At 47.8% G+C, this 21,027-nt stretch overlaps 9 protein-coding genes across 9 annotated transcripts; 4 read left to right on the forward strand and 5 right to left on the reverse strand.

Moving 5' to 3' along the window:
* The first annotated feature begins 170 nt into the window (after nt 1-170).
* On the forward strand, nt 171-1,215 carry BO86DRAFT_387391 (60S ribosomal protein uL23). The gene is made up of 4 exons (XM_025671579.1): nt 171-243; nt 522-583; nt 648-934; nt 992-1,215. The coding sequence occupies exons 1-4, from the start codon at nt 216-218 to the stop codon at nt 1,077-1,079; spliced, it is 465 nt and encodes a 154-aa protein (XP_025529832.1). The 5' UTR covers nt 171-215; the 3' UTR covers nt 1,080-1,215.
* Nucleotides 1,216-1,395: 180 nt separating this feature from the next.
* On the reverse strand, nt 1,396-2,043 carry BO86DRAFT_334309 (Tim10/DDP family zinc finger protein). The gene is made up of 2 exons (XM_025668852.1): nt 1,832-2,043; nt 1,396-1,746 (listed from the first exon to the last, which is right to left on the reverse strand). Exons 1-2 carry the CDS (start codon nt 1,935-1,937, stop codon nt 1,580-1,582), a joined length of 273 nt encoding a protein of 90 aa, XP_025529833.1. The 5' UTR covers nt 1,938-2,043; the 3' UTR covers nt 1,396-1,579.
* Nucleotides 2,044-2,170: 127 nt separating this feature from the next.
* On the forward strand, nt 2,171-3,242 carry BO86DRAFT_357742 (BUD31 family protein). Its single transcript, XM_025669715.1, has 3 exons — nt 2,171-2,455; nt 2,569-2,699; nt 2,784-3,242. The coding sequence occupies exons 1-3, from the start codon at nt 2,284-2,286 to the stop codon at nt 2,925-2,927; spliced, it is 447 nt and encodes a 148-aa protein (XP_025529834.1). The 5' UTR covers nt 2,171-2,283; the 3' UTR covers nt 2,928-3,242.
* Nucleotides 3,227-7,538, reverse strand: BO86DRAFT_446687 (forkhead box transcription factor; the record flags this gene model as incomplete). The annotated part of the gene is made up of 2 exons (XM_025676541.1): nt 3,227-5,767; nt 7,498-7,538. The coding sequence occupies 2 exons, from the start codon at nt 7,536-7,538 to the stop codon at nt 3,658-3,660; spliced, it is 2,151 nt and encodes a 716-aa protein (XP_025529835.1). The 3' UTR covers nt 3,227-3,657.
* Nucleotides 7,539-7,886: 348 nt separating this feature from the next.
* BO86DRAFT_408152 (aspartate kinase) lies at nt 7,887-10,249 on the reverse strand. The gene is made up of 4 exons (XM_025674325.1): nt 9,958-10,249; nt 9,807-9,887; nt 8,437-9,686; nt 7,887-8,378 (listed from the first exon to the last, which is right to left on the reverse strand). Exons 1-4 carry the CDS (start codon nt 10,104-10,106, stop codon nt 8,281-8,283), a joined length of 1,578 nt encoding a protein of 525 aa, XP_025529836.1. The 5' UTR covers nt 10,107-10,249; the 3' UTR covers nt 7,887-8,280.
* A 1,246-nt stretch (nt 10,250-11,495) lies between these two features.
* On the forward strand, nt 11,496-12,934 carry BO86DRAFT_387398 (C78 family peptidase). Its single transcript, XM_025671580.1, has 6 exons — nt 11,496-11,627; nt 11,717-12,184; nt 12,253-12,284; nt 12,342-12,496; nt 12,567-12,771; nt 12,826-12,934. Exons 1-6 carry the CDS (start codon nt 11,568-11,570, stop codon nt 12,848-12,850), a joined length of 945 nt encoding a protein of 314 aa, XP_025529837.1. The 5' UTR covers nt 11,496-11,567; the 3' UTR covers nt 12,851-12,934.
* Nucleotides 12,935-13,264: 330 nt separating this feature from the next.
* On the forward strand, nt 13,265-14,136 carry BO86DRAFT_387399 (nucleoside triphosphates FAP7). Its single transcript, XM_025671581.1, has 3 exons — nt 13,265-13,559; nt 13,662-13,810; nt 13,888-14,136. The coding sequence occupies exons 1-3, from the start codon at nt 13,377-13,379 to the stop codon at nt 14,087-14,089; spliced, it is 534 nt and encodes a 177-aa protein (XP_025529838.1). The 5' UTR covers nt 13,265-13,376; the 3' UTR covers nt 14,090-14,136.
* Nucleotides 14,137-14,154: 18 nt separating this feature from the next.
* On the reverse strand, nt 14,155-15,027 carry BO86DRAFT_417262 (non-canonical purine NTP pyrophosphatase; the record flags this gene model as incomplete). The annotated part of the gene is made up of 6 exons (XM_025675025.1): nt 14,155-14,223; nt 14,282-14,343; nt 14,410-14,446; nt 14,501-14,645; nt 14,702-14,775; nt 14,854-15,027. The coding sequence occupies 6 exons, from the start codon at nt 15,025-15,027 to the stop codon at nt 14,155-14,157; spliced, it is 561 nt and encodes a 186-aa protein (XP_025529839.1).
* A 240-nt stretch (nt 15,028-15,267) lies between these two features.
* On the reverse strand, nt 15,268-20,889 carry BO86DRAFT_23104 (type V myosin). The gene is made up of 7 exons (XM_025667008.1): nt 20,446-20,889; nt 20,246-20,378; nt 20,005-20,194; nt 16,089-19,950; nt 15,962-16,035; nt 15,678-15,892; nt 15,268-15,623 (listed from the first exon to the last, which is right to left on the reverse strand). Exons 1-7 carry the CDS (start codon nt 20,578-20,580, stop codon nt 15,508-15,510), a joined length of 4,725 nt encoding a protein of 1,574 aa, XP_025529840.1. The 5' UTR covers nt 20,581-20,889; the 3' UTR covers nt 15,268-15,507.
* Between the last annotated feature and the right edge of the window lie 138 nt (nt 20,890-21,027).

Here is a 21,027-nt window from a genome sequence, read left to right on the forward strand (position 1 = left end):
TGGGCCACTTGAATCACACGTGATACTAGAGACATATAACCTGGTTGGCTAAGTCTAGCCTCTTTCAGAGGACGCCAAGAGATTTGAGCAGCCTGGAGAGCGGGAAGGTCAGGTGACCCACACAGTATCCGTAGGGTTTTCGCTAAGCGAATACCTTCCAAATAATTCGACTCTCGACACTGCGACAATCACCACGACAGCGCCGGACGACAGCCATGGCCCCTAAGGTGGAAAACAAGCAAGGTAGGCTAATTTCGTGCCAATTCCCCATGATGTTTGAGCCTGCAGTTCTTCCTATCCCGAATCCCGAGTTTGCGCGCATCGAGTGGTACATTTTGGTGGAATTCTATGGAATCGACGTGATTTTCATCCTAGCACAGCAAAGCAGGAGCAACATGGCGAAATTGAACTCAGCGTTGATTTGGCACTTGCGCAACCTGTTTTGAATGTCTCCCGGGCCGGCCGTCGAGATGAGCAATTTTCCTTAGTGAACCAAAAGACTGACATGTGGAATTTTACAGGCAAGACCAAGCCCAGCAGCAAGGCTGGTGCTGCTGCCAAGGCAGTTCTGAAGGGTGCAGGTGTATGTTCTTTCAACACCCGAGCCACCTCTGATTTGGTTAATGCTGAACGTTTTCGATTTCCAGGCGCACAAGGCTCGCAAGGTCCGCACCTCGACCACCTTCCACCGCCCCAAGACCCTTCAGCTTTCCCGGTCGCCCAAGTACCCTCGCAAGTCGATCCCCCACGCGCCTCGCCTCGATGCCCACAAGGTCGTTCTCTTCCCTCTTAACACGGAGAGCGCCATGAAGAAGATTGAGGAGAACAACACCCTTGTGTTCATCGTGGACGTCAAGGCCAACAAGCGTCAGATCAAGCTTGCTCTTAAGCAGCTGTACGACGTCGATACCGTTAAGGTCAACACTCTTGTCAGGTATGTGACTTGATCTGCACTTCAAGAGGTGGCCGGTGATAAATCTAACTTCCGCAGACCCGACGGCTCCAAGAAGGCTTACGCCCGTCTTACCCCCGACGTCGACGCTCTGGACATTGCTGCGACCAAGCTTGCTATCGTCTAGATGGGTTTGTTTGGGACTGTACGGGTTTCTCTTTTAGTTTTGTGCGGTGGTTCATCAATATCAAATATACAGTTAACTGCCAGTGCTTCGACGAGGATGCAATGATCAAATCAAAAAATGAAAAGCATTACCCGAACCCATGATACAGTAATGAAGTATTGATAACACAGGATGGTAACCAGTCATACTCTCCCGAGTCTTAATACGGAAACCTCTAGACGTAGAAGTGCGGTGGATGTGAACGTCACTCATGGCGCTTCTCGGGTCCAGGACTTATTCCTGGTAATGGTTCAATACGATATGCGGGTATGTAGATCCTACTTGAGAGTTTCGATTCCTTGTTATGGCCTAGATAAAGCGATTTTGGATTCCTGTCCAGGAAAGGTCTCGATCCACGTGAGTGGAGGATTGGGGAAACCAACACAACAGACCAAGAGTGTCTAGAGAAAGCGAGCTCGAAAGGCAATTGTATACATATTAGTACCCCGAACACGAAGCTTTCATTGTCCCCGCAAGGTTTCGAGATGCTTCAAAACAGCAAAGTTCGTATCCATCCATCGTTCCACGCAGTTTTGCGCACAGGCTTCCTCAGGCTGATCTAGGCGGCCCGACGAGATCTTTCCGGTGATGCACTTTTTCCAACAAATATCGGCCAGGCCATGAACAGCTTGCAGAAGTAATGACAATCAGTTGACATTCTTGAAAAAAGCCCGCGCGCTCAGTCCACCATGACTACTCCCTATTCAACTTACTTTGCTGGATGTTGGACTTCTGTGCCTCGTTTGCGAGGTATTGGGTCAATTCTTTTCTGTCGGCATCATTGAGCTTGGCGATGTCAAGTTGCGTTTGAGTATCCATGGTGAACTTTTTTTCTTGGCCAGAGAAATGACAGGATAGGAGGGGAAGAGTAGTTGTGAAGAAGATGTGTCGTAGCCGGGAAGCTGGTGTCTACCGGGTGGTTGGGCTCTTTTCTTCCTGCTAACCAAAGTTAACCCGCACAGGCAATTCTACGGACCTGTCACTTGGCGGTGTGAGATGGCAAAAAGGACTACCGGTTCTTATGACCGTTCGAGGTTTCAATCATCTGTTGGCTTGTCTCTGTAACCTCGCAGCAGTCGAATATTATCTATCTATCTTAACGTACGTAATATATCACTTGCTTAAACCTCCGCCTCAATCTGCATTTGCGCCGTGCTTTCCCAGTATGCCTCCTATTCGAACATCACGTACCCGCAAGCCACCTCCGGCGGGTTTCGATGATATCGAAGATACCTTACTCGAATTCAGCAACAAGATGAAAGACGCAGAGAATGCATCACACGATGGGAAGAAGAAGCATGAGATGCTGTGGCCTATATTTCAGATAAGTCATCAAAGTGCGTACTCTCCTTGTTTTGCTATCCCCACTTAAAGCCCTCGCATTAGTTGGCCTTCTCTACATCAATCGACTTCGACATATATCTCCAGTGGCTAAGTAATATGAACCTAGGGTCTCGGTATATATACGACCTGTACTACGAGAAGGAAGCCATATCAAAACAACTCTATGAGTGGCTCCTCAAGAACAACTATGCCGATGCGAACTTGGTTGCCAAGTGGAAAAAGCAAGGCTACGAAAAGGTCTTTCCCAAATATTTCCTATAACATTCAATGCTGCCTGCGTTGAAATAACATGTTCGCATTGCTGATTTGGTATGGATGAAGCTCTGTTGCCTTCGCTGCATACAGACAAAAGAAACGAATTTCAATGCAACCTGCATTTGTCGGGTACCGAAAGCGCAACTGAAGGAAGATCAAACGATTCAATGTGTAAGCTGTGGCTGTCGAGGCTGTGCAAGCAGCGACTAGACTTATGGCAGCGGTGCAAATGCCAGACAACAACCTTCGCGCGTGGGGCTCCTAACCACTTATTTAAAGCGGTAACAATCTGACCAGACGGGCCTCATATACGGCGTTTGGGCGGGTATAATATGTTGCCTGTCTTTTGAAATGTACTCTTTCCTCATTTCCTGTCTAGTATGCCTGGACCTGAAGAAAGTCGCCGATGCTGTATCTTTGCATGGTTTCCTTGTTTGGTTGGCTTTCTGCTACGACCATTATGATACCCAAAACCAAATTCAAGACATTCAACAATTTGAACAAAGTAGGAAAATTATTTATGACTGTCAACTGGGAACCACAGACTGACTCGTGTTGGTTACATACAAAAATCAGAATAATACTCTCAAAGTTCGTGAAACAAAATTGTTGCTCATGTACATCTGATCAGATGTCATCGTAAAGGTCATAACAAGGTCATCTCAGGTGCAATGACTATTCCCTCGATACGAAGAACGCCAGAAACACCGATTCAATCATAGGTAGATAATTTAAACAGAGCCAGAACGGGAAAGGAGGGGGCATTGGTTCCTAGTCCGCTTAATATCTCATCATTCGTAGGATGACAGTATCTCGGCCAAAGTGGTTAGCTGGCGCGCATAGTTGCAATACTGTTGAACAACACAATTTAGCATGGTTGGAGCCTGATGCACTTTTTTTACTCGGCGACTCTCCATTTTAAAACGATTTTTTTGGGATATCAAAACAAGGACGTGTTGCTGCGATGATTAAACTGTGGCCTCGGTGCATATGGTTTTAGACGCGAAGTCTCTTCCTTGCTTGCATCCCCAATCTTCTGGAATCCCTGCAGGAGATCGACGCCATCAACTTCTCCTGGACTCTCATCGAAAAGATGGAATGAGAAGAAGTCATCATGAGTGGCGTCGATGTAGCGCCCTGGTTCTGGGGCTTTGGACGGGGAGTCAGGGAAGAGAAGGCCCTTTTTGTTCGATGGTATCGACGGCATCGACTGCACACCAGTGCGAGTGTTGACACTCACTGCTGTAATATCAGCCAGTATACTACTGCTGGAGCCGCCAGGATTAACTCGGGTACGCTTCGCCGAGCGTTTCTCGGGAGAACCATATGCCGCATTTGATAAGTTGTCTGTAGTAGGATCTGTAAAAACATCGAAGCTCGTGTTTAGACTGTCACTTGGTGTAAAACTCTCGTCTTGAATGTTGAAGGCAGGGCTCCATGGAAGGTCCTCATCCGTCAGTCCCAGATGTTTGATGGGAGAGTTCACCATCTGTTGAATTTTTTTTCGATGGTTACGAAGGTTAGTGTTCGGCGACACGGACGGCGGCGGTTTTGCTGGTTTCTTGAACTTGATTAAGGGCGTAATTGGAGGAGGAAGCATGCTGACAAATTCACCGCGTAGTGGAGAGGAATTTACGACGACCCCTGATTCTTTCACCACTGCGCAATGACTGGGACTTATGTCATGTGACGAGCTTCGAATACGGGCAATCTCTTCTTCTGCGCGACCGCGTTTGATGCGAGGGGGTTCGATTTCCAAATCTGAGGTCAGGATGTGCCCGGCCTTGTTTGGTCGCATGGCAGAAGATTCCAAGGACGAGAAGTAACCGCTGTCATTCATAGCATGCGTTTTTCGCTTGCTGTTGATGTGGACAATGCTGGAAGATGTATTATTATGAGAAGGAGTTGGAGGGGTTCCTTGGCGGGAGTAGCGAGCTGCTATAACAGGAGGTGAGGAATGGATCGGTTGGGGAGGAGAAGAACGAGGAGCTGGAGGCTGCAAAGCATTGCAATTCACACTTTCGTCGCCTGTATCATCTTGGAGCGCGGGGTCAGAAGCAGGAAGCGTCGCGTCAGATGACAGATCTACAGTCTTCGATGGTTTCGCTGTTGTAGTAAATGTCGGTGGAGGAACAGCCCATGTGGTTGTACTAGAGCTCTGAGAAGGAGCCGGATCCCTAGGAGGAGCTGCCGGGAGCGGGAGACTTGACATTGTCGCTCGGCGCAGGGGCTTGTCTTTGAGAAACTGCGCCTCCATGCCAGGCTCTATGGCCCAATAATTGCCTTTGCCTGGATCATCTTTCGGTCGCTCCTGTTTAATGAATGCTTTGTTGAGGCTGAGATTGTGGCGAATGCTGTTCTGCCATCCAGGATCGCTATTCTTGTAGTATGAGAAAGTGTCAGATATCCACTTGTATATTTGTGCAAGGGTCAGCTTCCTGTTAGGAGCACGCAAAATAGACATTCCAATCAGGGTTGCATAGCTGTACGGTGGTTTTGTGCCGTCATCTTCGACTAGTGGCATCTCGTATGGTTCTGGGAGTCGCATCACAGTAATGTCTTCACGCTTCAATTTTTTGATCGCCCGTTCCTTGAGTGGGGCGGCGTCTAGAAGGGTTCTTTTCATAGAATGCTTGGATATCAAGGTAGGCTCAGGGAAGTCAGCGAAACTGTCACTGGGAGTATCATCTAAGACATGAGTTTCCTTGTGTGACCGTTTCCCAGGGTTGACTGAGGGAAAGGTTGTGAAAAGAGCGGATTGCGGCATCGATGAAGTGGCAGCTGTAAGACTGAATGCCGGAACAGATGGTCGCTTGGTGGGTGAATCGGTCGTGAAGGCTGGCGGAGGGGGAGCTGTGATCGGGACAAATCCCAACTTCCCTCGGCCTGAAATTGAAGCAGCCGAGCCTCGATACGCTTTCGTTGGTGACAATCTTCGTAAGCCAGGAGGAATCGGACATAATTCACGAACTTGAGTCGAGGGAACATTCTCAACAGGCTGCAATGGTAGAGGCGATGGCTCCAGGTGAGGATGTGGCTTGGACACGACCCTGCCATGAAGGGGTGGTGAGGGCCCCGAAACAGTCGAAGCCGAGTGTGTTGAACTCATATTTGCCGCCAGCGCAACCTTTTATGGAGAATGAGTGAGAAGTTGATGAGCGCCAAACACGCCGCGGTCTCTGAGAATCAATTAATGGTGACGGACTTGAACCAGAGACGTTGGGCTTCGATAGGGCACCGATAACGGAAGCAATTAACGTTCAAGTTGTATCGCAAACAAATGAAGCCTAGAAGACAAGGGCGTCGCCCAGGCGCCTTAAAGAAGGATGGGAAGATCCGTGCTAGGAGACTTAGCAATCAGGCCACCTGATGTAGTAGAGGTGGCATAGGGTGATAATCAAGCACAAGTCATATGAAGCGAGATTGGTAAACGCGATTGTGACTGGAAATTTGGTTCACAGTACTAGCCGCAAGTGCAAAATAGGCCTTTTCACTTGCTGTTCTACTTGGTGAATGATCCAGATGCTGAAAGGATGAGAGCGATGCTGACGATACTTAATTCGTAGGTCAGGCTCGAAGATATTGCCAAGTGACGAAGACTAGGTCGGTGGGATATCGAAAAAGAGGAGGTACGCGGGAAAGCAGCTCTCACCTCTAAGTTCGAAATGCCTTTGCCTGCCTGGTAAGGTAGGTCCCTCCAGGCAAGGTGGGGGGGAGGGGGGGGTCAAGTGGAATATGCGCGAGATATTTGGAAAATAGCAATTCTTAGCAGATTGAAGAATGAAAGGGAAGAAGGACAAGCATGACTCCAAACCTGTTAATAGGGAGTTTGCGCGTCTCGTCAGGTAGTATGGTATGGTTTTGACGCGTGATGAAGACGCGTCTCTTCCAGCGGAGAATATGCTCATGACCCAGATCCAGCGCTCCAGTATTGTCACAAATAACGATACACATTGAATTTGGCTCTCAAGGCATGTACGGATTTGACATTACTGATTGGTCTCCTTGCTCCATTGCCGCCCGAAGGAAGCAAGCTCTCCTCCAATCACTTGCTGTGCAATCGGCAGATCATGAGGACCGGGTGGGCCACCCGTTTCCCCTTCAATCGATTAGAGTATTATTAGACCACTGAACTTGAATTGAGGTCCTAGTCTAAGCTATGGAGTACGGAGTACTCATATTACGTACAGTACCTACTAGCACTGTACATCTTCGTACTACTCCATACTTCCGTACTCCGTATGCTTCCCCGCAAGGTCCGGTCCTTGCTCACAAACATACGTACCACATTTCTTGCTACTAGGTACAGTACTGTACATAATCACTGCACATGATAAGTACCCAACGGTCAAACCTATAGTATGAATACAACAATCATTACGTACAGTACTGTAAATCTTGGCACTAGACAGTACTAGCGGACCCTCGCGAACAATGTGCCCCCCCATCTTGCGGCATGTACGAATACATTAGCCTTGGCTCGGATGTGCAATCTGGTCAGTACCTGCATGACTACCTAAGGATGTATTGCGCCGTGCGTACAGTCTTACTCATGCACGGGCATGGTTGTGTTATAGATCTAATCCAGTGGTGTCCGTCCCATTCCCTCTTTACTTATATGATTCCAGTCGACCTCGGTTTCAGGTAAGGTATAAGTTATATTATGTAAGTATATATGGACCTGTCCTACTACGGAGTCCTATGAAAACATCCTGTGTCCAACCTCCGCACTTAGGCTGATCTAGTGTACTGCATTTGTGGGAGTATTTCTCGTACCTACGTCCTTGAGTGCAAGGTCGGGCTGCATCTGTAAGGGCGCATTGATTAGGAACCAGACTTATGTATTGACTTTGCAGTTCGGGATCATCATTTACCATGGGCCAGCCGTCTCTGGATTCATTTAGTGAGATGTATATATATATATATACATATATTCCTGTATCTATTAAGCCGCTCATGCCGTTGGCAATAGTTACCTACTTCAGTTGCACCCATTTATTTTCAACAACCCTCCACCCGTTGCGTGCATCTTGTACGTAGTTTTTATACTTGTTTCGTCCTGTAGTAAGACACCGGTGGACCTCTGGTGTATCCTTTTAGCATCATTCTATGAGATAGTAGGCAGGAAAACATAGATAATTGTTCTATTCGTAATCATTTAGAAGTTCTGTCGGTCCTGTTTTGACAAGATGCAGTAGAAACATGATTATCCGAAAAGACTATTGTAATACATAGCGCCGACACATGCACGCCCACAAAAGCAAGGACACAGGACTAGTATGAGAGGGGGCGGGGGAAAGTATCATGAATCAAGGGATCACAGAGAGGAAACACAACCAAGATCACTAAGGAGAAAAATGACATCTGCACGCAGCCAGCAACAACAAGCAAGTCGAGGCCCAGATAATAGCCTTGACCTGGAAGTAGGATCAGCGTGGACCAGAATCGAGCTTTTCACAAACCAAAACTTGCAAAGGATATCTTATACTGCTGGAGACCAGGATGCACTTTACAGAAAGTAAAAATGAAGCAAGCGAAGAAAGACATACATCAGAGCACTAGTCTAGTCTAAAAAGGTGAACATGCTGGTGTGAATTATGTTTAAAGCGCGATCAGCATCTCTTTCCTCGATGACGCAAGAAATATTGATCTCGCTTGCACCTTGAGACACAGTGTTGATCAGCTATTGGACAGTAGTAAAGTGTCTAAGGATACGTACCTTGAGAAATCATCTCAATATTAACATTGTTTTCGCCCAGAGTCGAAAACATTCGTCCCGCAACCCCAATCATGTTCTTCATTTGTTTTCCCACAAGACTGAGAATGGCCATCTCTGGTATGATATCGACGGTTCCATACTTCTGAAGGTCCTGGATAGCTCCCTTCAGGTCATCGTCTATGATCTGATATTCGTCTCTTCCGGTCCCATTTAGCAGGGGCATCTCGGAATGAAGGGCCATTGAAACATGTACCTCGCTCGTCGAGATCAAATCGATAGAAAGCCTCCATCGATCGAGCACAGAGAATATGCCTGCGAAGAAACCATGAGAGAGTGATCGTTTGTTCGAATGTACATTGATGACGAGGATCTTGTGTTTGATTGTCACGGCCGTGGGGCGCTTCGGCCGCTGCATAAGACTGGGACTCCGGGTACGGAACAATCGTGGATCATGGCCGGGGGTCGTCTTCTCCAGCTCGCTGGAGGAGTCGGGGAATATAACAGTGCCATCTCCCCGCGGGTTCATGACGTTCTTTATGCGAATAGGGATTTTGGCACGGATGACTTGCTCCATAGTAAAGGGGTGAATCACTTCCGAACCATAGAACGTTAACTCGGCTGCCTCTGCCGGTGTTATGGCAGAAAGCAGGCGTGCAGTTGGCACCTTCCGTGGGTCGGCTGTAAAGATGCCATCAACTTCTTTCCACACCTGCAATTCCTTCGCTTTTATCCCCACAGCAACGAGAGCAGCACATAGATCAGTGTAGCCCCGTCCAATCTGATCAAGAAGACCGCCGGGTACAGTCCCAAAGAATCCGGTAACGACAGGGACCCTATCTCCACAACTTTCGATCTTTCTTCCGAGAGCAGCAGCTAGGTTATTGTAGAATTCTTGGTCAAGACCCTGGCTCGAGATGGGGAAATCGATAATCTCGGCCAGGTCCACATATTGCGACTTGACGCCCCGATCTTCGAGAAAAGCAGCCATAAGTCTGCAACTTAGCTTCTCCCCGGTACTGATCACCTTATCGATGCACCTTGCGCTAATCTCACCAAGTGTTTGCGCAGCCTCCAACACCTTGAGTACTCGGTCACACTCCGCATTGATCTCAGAAACCAGCCGTGACTTGATTGTATTTGACTGGATTTGATCTCCGACTACCTGAATATGTTCCAACCGAACGGCCTCTACAAGAGAGGCATATTGTTGAGACAGAGCGTCTTCCGCATCCCGCGCTGCTCGGAGTAACCTGACGATGAAGTAATGAATCAGACGCTGGCTTGGTGAGATTTGGTAACTGGGGGCATGACAATGGGACATTTTGGGCAATCGCGGTTGCCATCGCTGCTCTGGGAGGAATATGACTCACCGGTTGGTGGTACCAGCAGCTTTGGTCGAGCTGCTTCGCGCTGAGCAAACTACAGCAACACGATGCTCGGAAAGACTTGGACTGGATACGAGAGGTTAACAATCTCTGTGGCGGGCTCTAACCCGGGCAGGAGGAAATCGAGGCCACTTACAGAACAACCTGGTCGATGATATTCAAGGCGAACTTGCCAACGCTCGTACCACCAAACTTCTGCACGACCCAATCGCTGCCAGAGGAACCCTCGAGGCCGGTATTGACCATGGATGAGGAATCTTGCTCGACGACTAGCGGTTCATTCATACTGAAGACCAGGGGAAAAGGTTTGGGGTCCTTGCAATCAAGAGGTCAGTAACATGCCCTTGCGATCGGCTCCGGTTGCGGGACAGCCATTTTTATGTGCACCTGGCGGGGTCTGCGAAAGCGGAGCAGAGCATTGACAAAGGTGAGCGAATCATTCTTTACCTTTTGCTGTTCCGCCTTCCTTTGTGCGGATCACGATATCGGTGGGAAAAAGTCTGATTGTTTAGTATGCTTATTAGTCATGGCTTTTGAGCTTAACTAACTATACTTAGTCAACTAAGTTAATCAACCGACTTTACCATGAGTAGGTACCTCAACCTCAAATACTGCTGAGTAGACAATCAACCACGTACTAACTAGTTACATATAACTATATAGAGAGAGCCAACAGACACAGTCATTTGCTTCACTTCGTTACCAGTGGTACAAGGATATTCTTTCAGTTCTATGTACGTACTTAGGTCTCTTCAAGCCTCGAATCAACTATTGTCTCAAACAATAGCTCACTGTCACTCACTAGCTCTGACCCTGTCTCCAAACCCCCCCTGATGCACTAGCATCAGTCGAACAGTAAACGCATACAGAAGCTATGTTTACTTTTTGGACCCATCAGACTAGTTATCAAATCAAAGTTACTCGCCTTTAGGTCAGACGTACCGGTACATCTCAGACCCACCTAAATCTGCGGGAGATGTCACGTGGAATCATAATCGAATGTGAATCTGGGCTAGAAAATCTTGGTTGCTAATGATAGTGACGATACCTCTCTAGGTAGTCGTCTCTCATCAATCTTAAATGCTCGTGTATGTGGGTGCCGACGCTGGGCGCCCGGCTTCGAGCTTGTCGAGAACCCGTAGCTTGATTCATATTTATCAGTATCCGCTCCGGGGCCCCGCAGGCAGCAATTGCAACTTAGGTTAAAAACGCGAAATCTCCAGTTCTCGTTCGCTAGGATATTGCCCCTGGCCTAATTTTGATTCCCTTTGCTGAACGCCAAACGCTTCTTCGACGTTATTCCATGATTATCGACTCTCTATGGATCATCCGACCGATAGCGATCCGACATGCCCCTTTTGTCCCTTCTCTGATGCTGACAGTCATTTTGTCATGGAACATGTGGAATCTTGCCAATCAGAGAATGACATACGAGCCAGTAACAGAGCAAGCCACCAGTACGCAGAGCAAACTCTCGTGCTGCCATATCAGCAGCAACTTTTGCTGTCGGGTTTTCAAGACGGCCAACCCGGTGGGTACATCGAGTGCCCTTGCGGCTGTGGTGAGGCCGTGATGGAAGCGGAATTGCCGGCTCACCTTGATCTACACGCTGCGGAAGAGATCGCCTTTGAGGAGGTCTCGGCTCGCCCACCAAATAAATTGTCAGAACCCGCTAGAAGTGCTCACAAGCAATGCGTTGGCACTTCATCACTCCCAAAGCTTTCACTCGGAGGATCCGAACCACTCATGGTGGCAACAGCTGGACCGGAGAAGTGTGTTCCTACTGAAGGCATCAAACGACTTGGGGTATTGATTCTATCAGCTCCCTACTTCTGTTCCACTTAGAGATAGCTCATCTGTCTCACGGTCGATGCATCTCGCTGACCATTCTATAGCGGTCAGAATTAGGGCCCCATGCGCATGAAAAACAAATGCCCTCGTGGTTGCGAAGAGTGCTTGAAAAAGGTCCTAAGTCGATTTTGACCAACACTCTATCTGCGAATGATGCACTTCGAAAGGCGGAAACCTTTGAGAACGAGGTGACGGACGTGATCTTTGTGCTTGCTCGGTTATGTGATCGTGATAAATCTGTCCAGCGTGCCTTCTTCTGTAGCTCCATGGTTCACCAAATCTCAAAAATGCCTAGGGAAGGCGGCTTTTGTGGCTACAGGAATATCCAGATGCTAATCACTTATATCAAGAACACTCGATTGCCAGGGCATGAGTGGTTCTCTGGGGAATTGCCTACAATCCTTCAGCTCCAGGATATGATTGAGAATGCATGGGACAAGGGATTCAACAGTGTAGGAAGAATTGAAACTGGTGGCATTCGGGGAACCAGAAAATATATTGGCACACCCGAGGTAATACTTTTCTGCTTCATCTCTCAAATCCGAGAAAAAGAAAGTTCGGTTGATATATTATTGCATAGGCTCAAGCGCTGTTTTCAAGTCTCGGAATACTGTAAGTTGTTAGCCCATCTCACCAACGCCTCAGATACGAGAAACTGACTAGCTATAGCTGCGTAGCCAATAGCATTGGACCCACGGAGAGCATGCGAGCCCATGATGCATTGTTCATGAATGTTGCTTCCTATTTCCGGGGCACACGCAACCTGGAGAGGGAAGATAAGGTCATCTCTACCGACTTACCGCCCATCTATTTTCAGCACCAGGGTTTGGACAACTCCCGTCTTTCATTCTCCCGCCCAAGCGCAAGCGCTGACATGTGACAATCTTTACATAGGACACTCCATGACAATTATTGGGTTCGAAATTCGTGATAATGGAAGTGCAAACTTATTGGTTTTCGACCCGATGTTCAAAGCTCCTCCTGCAATCAAGCGACTAAAAGACACTCCAGGGTTGAACCCCGACCCTGCCAGAATTCTCAAAGGATACAGGCGCGGGACGGCATACCTACAAAAATATACCGCATTCGAACTTCTCAAGTAAGTTACAGCATTCTGCTATCGGTACAAATGCTTACGGTTTTATTCTCCTAGACTCCAAGCCACCTGCCAAACTTGAAGGCTCGCCATATACCATGGAGGTCTATAGGGATAGCCTCGAATCTAAGTAGACTATTCAGTCACAAATCATCAATGGTTTAGCTAGGCACGGAGTCACTTTCTCTGAAGCGTAGCTCCGCCCGTAGACAATGGGGCAGCAGAGGCGGTTGAATCGCCCTAGCAGTAATGCGTAACAACCCTGTCGGTTTTTTGAAGCATGACTACCGAATATCTTTAAAACTGGATACCGTTCTTTCCTAAATCATTATACTAGCCAAGCTGGCACACATGGTAGTGTAATCCATGATAGGATGTTCACACGCCCGTTCGAGAACTCCTAATACTGTAAAGTAGGTAAGTTATAAAGTAGGCAACCAATTGGTTTGGAATCGCCCGGCTAAAATCGGTTGGTGGGTTGTTCCGATTGTGCCCCGCGACGCAAGGCAGAGTAACCAGTTGAACCGCCACCAGAAATTTCGCCTTGATATGATTATCGACCACCGCAGCAGGATTCGGTGTTAAAACCCACACAGCAAGGTTTCAGCATGCGATCAACTCCGAATATAGTTATTACAGGGACGCCTGGTGTAGGGAAAACTGTTCACTGTGCACAGTTAGCCGAGGAGACTGGTTTGCGACATCTCTCGATCAATCAGATTGCGAAAGACCGGGACTGTTACGACACCTACGACCAGGAATTGCAAACATGGGTTGTTGATGAAGACAAAGTGCGTTTAAAATAGGACCCCGAGATCTTGTGTGCTTTTATGATCTCACGTCTGTTCAATGCTTGTGGTTCTATGGGGCATACTAAGCATTTTTAATTTCAGCTACTCGATGCTGTCGAAGAGGAGCTGCAGAGGGGTGGCTACTTGATTGATTGGCATGCCTGTGATCTTTTTCCCAAGTCTTGGGTTGATCTTGTGGTGGTTCTACGTTGCCCATCCACGTCCATTCTATATGACCGTCTAACATCGAGGTACCTTCAAACCCTAATCTTCAACAACCTGTTGCTACAGAAAGCCTGGTGTCTGACTATGATTTGATTTTCCACAGGGGCTACAAGCAAGCGAAGCTGCAAGAAAATTTGGATGCGGAAATATTCGGTGTTCTTCTCGAGGAAGCCCGCGAATCATTCGACGAAGAAGTTGTGGTCGAGTTAAATAGTGAAAAGGATGACGATGTAGAATCTAATTGCGCACGAATTTCCGGCTGGATAGAGTCCTGGAAGAGCAATCAGGCAATAAATACAGACTAACTACTACTGACATGTTAAATTCAAATTCAATCGCCTCAAACAGGCTCCATCACGGAAGGATCAGATCAGGATTGTTCACGAGTTAACCAGGCTTGCAGTTTGACCAGGGCTTTGTATCTGTGGGAGATCCGATTCTAATTAAGGATTAGCGAACAAAGTAGTAAGGGGGGGGAGGCGGATCCCGTAGGGTACCTTTTCGTCCTTATCCATCTCGGCATACGTTTTGCCTTGGTATTCGAAGATCGGATCCCAACCTAGGAAGAATGCATGAATTAATCACAGGTGGTTAGACTCAAGACTGACTGTCCATCTATACCTACCGAAGTTGGCGGGACCTCTTGGGCGGACAATAGCTCCCTTCACAGCTGGCGTCAGTTGCAGATACTGATGGCATGTTCTAGTCAGTCCTACCTCGGTTCTGCCTTGAAATAAGATAGGTTCCGACCCAGGGCCTTCAGAGAACGCAAAGGTACAGACGGCCTCCGCTGTTTTCATATCGAATGAGTCAAGCATTCGGTTCAACCCTTCGTGGCCCAGGGCGTCAAGAAACGATTTGCTTGGTCATACATCAGCATGCCACGCTTAAGCTTTTTTAGGCACTGAAGACATTACATGTATGGGCCAGGTAGACCCTTCAGCGCATGGAACTCCAGAGCCGTGTCTTCCGTCAAAACCGGACCTTTAATCTGTTCGATCATGTCAGCAGGAACAACCTTGATTTAATATTATTTGACCCTCGGAAATATCAGAAGATCGCTGCTCACCGCTTCTGCAGCACGTCTACATTTGTCCTTGGCGATTTCCTCGATTGTGCCCTGGATTTCGGGCACTTCAATCGCTTGGCTATCGACATGAATTACACTGCCTAGGATAGCCCTGACTTCAGCCAACTTGTTTTTGTTGCCCGTGATGAAGTTCAACTGTTTTAAAGGCGCCATGTTTGCAATGCTCCCAATGAATAAAATGTGACTAGTTTGATCAAATGTGAGACGACCCTCGGGTGAAATTGGCGACTAGGACATGGAAACATGGAAGAAATATAGTGTTGTCAAAACGTTGGTCAGCCTCGACGGGTACGAATTCTTTTTCTCCACAACCCCACAAGCACTATTGCGCTCCAAAATCAAGTGTGCCCAGAAGTCGGCCCGGAAGTCCGAGCTTTCCTTGATCGGTGAAAATTTGCGGGTTGAGCGAATCTGCAAAACAGTATTCTGGTTGCTCGGTCGATAACAGTATCGTTGATGCAATGGTAATATATAATGAAGAGAAAGGCAGGGAAAGCACGTGATGATCAGCTTTGAGTGAAAATCGACGAACGACGATGGTGCGCTTTCGCTGATTAAGGAGCGGCTAATCAGGGCTGCTAGTCCCTGACGTTTTCACCATGTGATGTGATAGGGCTATTTCCAATGTACAAATTATTTGGCAGGAATTGCTCCCTCGCTCGTTTCTGTCATATCCAACCTGTCCTGTTGAGCCATTGCCTGTGCTGATACTATTTCGGCAAGCCGTTTCAGGCGCGGTGTTTGTAGCCCTTTAAAAATGTCAGTGAGGCTTGCGGCGGCCATAAACTTCGAGTCTCACTTACAAGACGGTGTGTATGTCTCCAATGCTGTGATGACACGCGGCTCTGCGATTTCGTACGGGCCACTGTCTTCCATGTCAACGGGAGTAAGAAGAAGCACATCGCTCTTCTCCGTGACACGAGACGCAACCGCTTTCATGATTTCGCCATTGATAGGTTGTTCGTAGTCAGCAACAAGATATTGATTCAACAACTTCTGTATCTGGTTGGGAGACAGCCTAAATATATAGTGGTCAGCATCTTGTAAATTCGGCGTAGCAAAGCCAAGACAGGAAATATGTTCTTACATCCAACAAATGTCTTGAATAATCTCTATGTCATTTAACGTGGCCTTCTTCAGTTGTAGAAGCTTGGTTGCTTGCTTTGGAATGGGTTAGTACTCTCTCATATCGAATACTGGCCAAACATGCTTACCATTAAATGCTCCAACTGCAGTGTGCCCTCAGGCATATCATGGCTCTTACACCATTCCTCAATGCGAGTAATGTTGTAGTTGATCTGCAGCCCACGTTTCCAGGACAGAAAGTTTCTTCGCATAAGAAGGTCATTGAAAGCCGTAACACCCACGAGTCGAAGAAGTTCGGTCACCGTCTGAGTGATGATGGACTCCTCAAGATAGAAAGCCTTCATCGCTTTGTAGACATTGTTCAGAAGGCTGAGGAGATTATCCATACTATACGCAGGATTGTTGTTGGATGGAAGAAGCTTTCCAAGGAATCGGTTTGTCTCGCTTGTGACAAAACCCGGAAGTGATTGGGATTCGATGATCGCTGGTACGATCATCTTGAAGAGCTTCTTCTTCAGCACTTTCATCCAAGTATGATAGATATTGAACTCTAGGCTCTCTAGGTCGTGCTTGACAATCTCCAACAAGCGGTCATACTCGAAATTATCGGTCTTCTGGGCTTCGTACCAATCTTCGGCCAAGAACACGAACGAGAGCATCTCGTGTACATTAGAAAGCCAGAAAGCCCCGGGATTGACAGCATCGTCGCCGTCATGCTGCATGACCTCCTGCTGTATAGACTGCATGACATTGGCCAAAAAGCGCTCTGATTCTTTCACAAATCCGTTGTTCCACATTTCTGACGTTACAAGATTGATAAGGTATGCCGGGAAAAGAACCTCCTTCTCTGTAGGAGGCGGTGTGGAACTGGGTAGTGGGATCTTCAAGTTGCGAATCAGGCCCATCGTCACCTCTTCATTGAGTTCATCTTCCTCGGAGAGTAGATTCTCAAGCTCTACCTCAACAGAATCCAGTCCTGGAGAGAATGTGTTGCCTGTGAATGGCTGACGTCCCATTGCAGAACTCGGGATAGCCATAGAGACCGGTCTCGGGTTGTAAGCTCCACTGAAACGATCGGTGTCGATCCGCTCAGCACCAGCGCTGCGTCTCTTAGGCTTGGGCTTTTTCGAGGACACCAGGTTGATCAAGCCGGTCGCAGGAGGTGGGGTTGGCCCACCGTTCGGTTGGTCACCACTCAAGCCATTTATGGGAACGGTTCGCTTCGCGATCTCGAGCTGCTCCTCGAGTTCGACGATCTGTTGACGAAGCGAGGCTTTCTCGTCCTCTGCTTCACTATTTAGCTGCTGTAGTCGCTCCAGCTCCTGGTTCGCAGAACGTATTGACTCTCGTGATATCCTTTCCTCCTCCTGAAGTCTCTTGACTGTTGCCTGTGCATCATTATGATTTTGCTGCAACCGATTCATTTCGTCTTCCATAGCGGTCAACCGAGCAGCAGTGATGCCAGCTTGATTGGCCTCAGCCTGTAGCTCTCTAGAACGGTTTTCGAGAACATTGTGACGACTTCTCCAAGACTTCAGTTGAGTCTCATAATTCTCCAATTGTGTGTTCAAAGCCTTGTTCTCACGCTTCAGTGACTCGAGATACTGAGTCAACTCTACCACCTTGTTTTCGAGTTTGTAGGAGATTTGTTTCAGATCTCTTGCATCCTCCCGAAGCTTCTTGTATTGCTTCCTGGCCTGCTTGCCTCTCCAGAGATTTTGAACGATGATAACATTCCGACGGTACTGCCTCCACGCGCGTAACTGCCACCAAGAACGCCAAGATCGTTGTATTACTTTCGCTGCGTTGCCATGTATTGTATCCAAGATGTTTTGTCGACAGAGGAATCCTTTCGCAACTGACTGGAAAAGGACGAAATTGGCGCGAATTCGAGTGTAGTTCCTCCTTTCCCGGTGCCCTCTCCACACCCGTTGGATGGTTGTAGCTGCTTTGACCTTACGGATCTCAGCCGCGTGCTGTCTTGCAAGAAAGCCCCTCGCCAGAGCTTGAGTTGTAAGGATAGAGGCACGAGCCTCGAGATACCTGCGCCGGTAGTACTTACATCGCAGGTTCTTCTGGATCATTATTGCGCATTCATTGAGCCTGGATGTGCGGAGATTTTCAAGAAAAGCAAGCATACCAGCACGGAAAAAGATTTTGGTCAAGCCTAACTGATACTTGCCTTGCTTTTTCTGAGTGCCATCACCAAGAGCCTTCTGTAGAATGGCATGACACATATCTCTAATCTCCGACGTCCATTGCGACGAATGGCAGAGCATGTAGTATCTTATAGCAAATTCTTCGTAGGTCCAGCGCGTTGGGTATCCTGCTGTACTGATGCGGACAGTTTCGAGAACACCGCAAGCTCTCAATTGACTAAGAACCATTGGACCCTCAAATTTCCAGGGTTCTTTGGCCTCATTCGGTTTGATACAGCGGATGTAGTGAACATCTGTCGAGTTGATCGTGTTCATCAGCTCAATCAATGACGACTTGAAGATACCACCAAGAGTAGGCTTGCGATTGACAGCAACTCCAATCTTGCGCCCAGGAGCAGCAACAGGCTTGGAAGAGATAGAAGCTGAGTCTTTCTCGCGGACAGCGGCAGCGGTATCGAGAATCTCCTTCACAAACTCGTTGGATGAGCTGCGCAGAATTTCCATGTGCTCATCAGGTACAGTATCCCTGTTCTTCTCTATGAACCCATCAGATTCATAAGTTACATCAACAGCATAATGGCAGATCGTGAACGCAGATTTGCCGAAACGTGGTTTTTTATAGAATTTCTGTTTGTCCGCTGCGAAATTATGATGAAGTTTCGTCACGAATTGTTCATCTGAGCCCATGGGTAGCCGAGACTCTTCGTCCAGAAGAGACAAAATACCCAGTTTCGCTTCAATCAAATCAATACAAGGCTGGTTGTCTGAGAAGTCAATGAATGTCCAATCTATCTGTTCCCGTATGTATTCTTCTTGCTCAAGTTTGAAGACGTGCTGATTGAACTCCTGCTGTAATTTCTCGTTGGCGTAGTTGATGCAGAACTGCTCGAAGGAGTTCTTTGCGAAGTGTTCAAAGCCGTAAATATCTAGGACGCCAATGAAGGACTTGAAGTTGCTCAAGATATTATCAGTAGCCAAACCACGGTTGATTTTATCAACAAGCCAGTCAAACAAACTCGAATAAATGAATTTGGCAACAGAGTCTCTCACGACGATTGCTTGCTGCTGTGTGAGGTTAGACGTGATCTTTTCGCCCCTCGTAATCAGCTGCTTTTTCACTATCCATTTTGCAAACTCGATGGCATCAATTCCCAGCATATCGCAGGCTCGCATAAGAGAAGGCTCCGAAGATGACAAATTGGAGTCAGTCCTTGTGGAGGTAATTTTGACGTTTCCGAGATGAAGCAAAGCTGCGAGGACCCTAAAAATCTCCACTTGAGTCTTTTCGGGCACGCCAATGGTACTTAAGGATTTTTTGGTCGCAGTGAATTCTGTGCGATCGTCAACACCATCAATCGTCGGCGTCCCGCCCTGACTGAGGTAATCGAAATCTTCAATCGAAGTCAAACCAAGGTCCTGCTTCTCTGCATCCGTTGCGCCGGCTACCAACTGGTAGAAAATGTGGTAATTCCGCTCTTTGAGGGGTTGAAACACCAGGCGAGATCTTTCCAGAAGATAAGTCCTGATTTTTGCGCCTATGATATTAGTTTTGTCATCGAACATGATTTCGATGTACTTTCCGAAGCGCGAAGAATTATCGTTGCGTGTTGTTTTGGCGTTTCCAAAAGCCTCCATGACAGGATTGGTGGCTAGGATCTGCTCTTCGGTCTCACTGATTGCATCTGCCCGGCTTGTGGTGTACTTGCCAGGCTGATCGGAGGACTCGCGGGTTGCAAAATATCGCATAATGTACTTTGCGCTGACGGTTTTTCCGGCCCCTGACTCGCCAGAAACGACAATGGTCTGGTTCTTACCATCTCGTAGCATATCGCTGCGCAGATTATGTGAGCTGGGGAGACAGATCGAACGAAGGATCGGCTCTTACGCAAATGCTTCCTCGGCGATGGCAAACAGGTGAGGTGCTTGAGATGCTCGGTGTTTGCCAGCGTATACTTGCACCATTTGCGGAACATAGAGGGAGTCAACCCGGGCGAAGGGATTCGTAGCAATAAGGACGATACCACTGTAGGTATAAATCTCTTTCTGTGCATAACGTAATTTTATAGCCTGGAGGACTTCAAGGATTTCAGTTGCCATTGCGCTACGGGTGCAAGATGGATACTCACCAGCAGGCTCATTCAGGTGCGATAAATTTGTGAGATCCTCACTGGCCTCCAGCATGGCAGGGTTCATCAACGGAGGCAAGTTCGGGTTGTTGTCAATTTGCAATTCAGCTTGACTGGTTTCGAAGGTTTTTGTCTATTGCCGAAGAGGATTTAGCCTCCCGCGTTGGTGACTCGCAAAGATGCGAACAATGGTAACGTACCTCTCCATTTTCTATGGAAAAGACGAGTTGCACTTTGTCTCCATCTACATGCTTCTCCTTCACCTCAGAAGCAATCCAGCCCTCGGTCGGATCGGGCTGCCAGGCCCTCGTGCCCACCTCGTAGTTGTGAGCCATTTAATAACTTTGTTGGCACTCAAGACAATATCCTGAACAAGATTGGGCCGGAAAACCAGTGTAAGACGTTCGACAATCTTGTATGGATGGCCGATGCCGCACGCATCTAGCGAGAACAAAAAAGGGAGATAGTCGAGTTCAATTCAAAGGTCAGAGAATCATACCTTGACACGCCGGAGATCGTAGGAGGTTTGCTTGAGAAAGAAGATAGTCTTCATGCTCCCCTTCAGGGAGAAATTATTGAACTGGCTAACAGCTGGCGTTACCGAGCCCGGAGCCGCGAGCCGCGAGCCGCAGCCCCTGAGGCGGGCCTGGACGGCCGCGCCACTTATCGAGACACTCTCCACAGTTGTCAAAGCCAATGCCAAGGGTCATCATCATTATCGAAAGGCCTTCGTTGGTACACTTCTACTATTTTTGTCCGCGTCTAAGAAAAATGTCAAGAGA

Source organism: Aspergillus japonicus (genome assembly GCF_003184785.1).
Source record: "Aspergillus japonicus CBS 114.51 unplaced genomic scaffold BO86scaffold_11, whole genome shotgun sequence".
Taxonomy (NCBI): Eukaryota; Fungi; Ascomycota; class Eurotiomycetes; order Eurotiales; family Aspergillaceae; genus Aspergillus; species Aspergillus japonicus.

What these genes read in the sequence shown, in the direction of transcription:
- BO86DRAFT_387391 (XM_025671579.1), top strand. Translation starts at nt 216, where the DNA reads ATGGCCCCTAAGGTGGAAAACAAGCAAG. An exon ending in TAAGGTGGAAAACAAGCAAG is followed by an intron (nt 244 to 521) that starts GTAGGCTAATTT and finishes GGAATTTTACAG; the next exon opens with GCAAGACCAAGCCCAGCAGC. An exon ending in CAGTTCTGAAGGGTGCAGGT is followed by an intron (nt 584 to 647) that starts GTATGTTCTTTC and finishes TTCGATTTCCAG; the next exon opens with GCGCACAAGGCTCGCAAGGT.
- BO86DRAFT_334309 (XM_025668852.1), bottom strand. Translation starts at nt 1,937, where the DNA reads ATGGATACTCAAACGCAACTTGACATCGCCAAGCTCAATGATGCCGAC. An exon ending in GAAGTCCAACATCCAGCAAA is followed by an intron (nt 1,747 to 1,831) that starts GTAAGTTGAATA and finishes TACTTCTGCAAG; the next exon opens with CTGTTCATGGCCTGGCCGAT.
- BO86DRAFT_357742 (XM_025669715.1), top strand. Translation starts at nt 2,284, where the DNA reads ATGCCTCCTATTCGAACATCACGTACCCGCAAGCCACCTCCGGCGGGT. An exon ending in ATTTCAGATAAGTCATCAAA is followed by an intron (nt 2,456 to 2,568) that starts GTGCGTACTCTC and finishes ATATGAACCTAG; the next exon opens with GGTCTCGGTATATATACGAC. An exon ending in AAAAGCAAGGCTACGAAAAG is followed by an intron (nt 2,700 to 2,783) that starts GTCTTTCCCAAA and finishes GTATGGATGAAG; the next exon opens with CTCTGTTGCCTTCGCTGCAT.
- BO86DRAFT_408152 (XM_025674325.1), bottom strand. Translation starts at nt 10,106, where the DNA reads ATGAATGAACCGCTAGTCGTCGAGCAAGATTCCTCATCCATGGTCAAT. An exon ending in ATCATCGACCAGGTTGTTCT is followed by an intron (nt 9,888 to 9,957) that starts GTAAGTGGCCTC and finishes TCTCGTATCCAG; the next exon opens with TCCAAGTCTTTCCGAGCATC. An exon ending in GCTGCTGGTACCACCAACCG is followed by an intron (nt 9,687 to 9,806) that starts GTGAGTCATATT and finishes CTTCATCGTCAG; the next exon opens with GTTACTCCGAGCAGCGCGGG.
- BO86DRAFT_387398 (XM_025671580.1), top strand. Translation starts at nt 11,568, where the DNA reads ATGGTGGCAACAGCTGGACCGGAGAAGTGTGTTCCTACTGAAGGCATC. An exon ending in TTTTCAAGTCTCGGAATACT is followed by an intron (nt 12,285 to 12,341) that starts GTAAGTTGTTAG and finishes GACTAGCTATAG; the next exon opens with CTGCGTAGCCAATAGCATTG. An exon ending in CATCTATTTTCAGCACCAGG is followed by an intron (nt 12,497 to 12,566) that starts GTTTGGACAACT and finishes ATCTTTACATAG; the next exon opens with GACACTCCATGACAATTATT.
- BO86DRAFT_387399 (XM_025671581.1), top strand. Translation starts at nt 13,377, where the DNA reads ATGCGATCAACTCCGAATATAGTTATTACAGGGACGCCTGGTGTAGGG. An exon ending in GGGTTGTTGATGAAGACAAA is followed by an intron (nt 13,560 to 13,661) that starts GTGCGTTTAAAA and finishes TTTTAATTTCAG; the next exon opens with CTACTCGATGCTGTCGAAGA. An exon ending in TATGACCGTCTAACATCGAG is followed by an intron (nt 13,811 to 13,887) that starts GTACCTTCAAAC and finishes GATTTTCCACAG; the next exon opens with GGGCTACAAGCAAGCGAAGC.
- BO86DRAFT_23104 (XM_025667008.1), bottom strand. Translation starts at nt 20,580, where the DNA reads ATGGCTCACAACTACGAGGTGGGCACGAGGGCCTGGCAGCCCGATCCG. An exon ending in ATCGCCGAGGAAGCATTTGC is followed by an intron (nt 19,951 to 20,004) that starts GTAAGAGCCGAT and finishes TAATCTGCGCAG; the next exon opens with CGATATGCTACGAGATGGTA. An exon ending in ATTCAAGACATTTGTTGGAT is followed by an intron (nt 15,893 to 15,961) that starts GTAAGAACATAT and finishes CTATATATTTAG; the next exon opens with GCTGTCTCCCAACCAGATAC.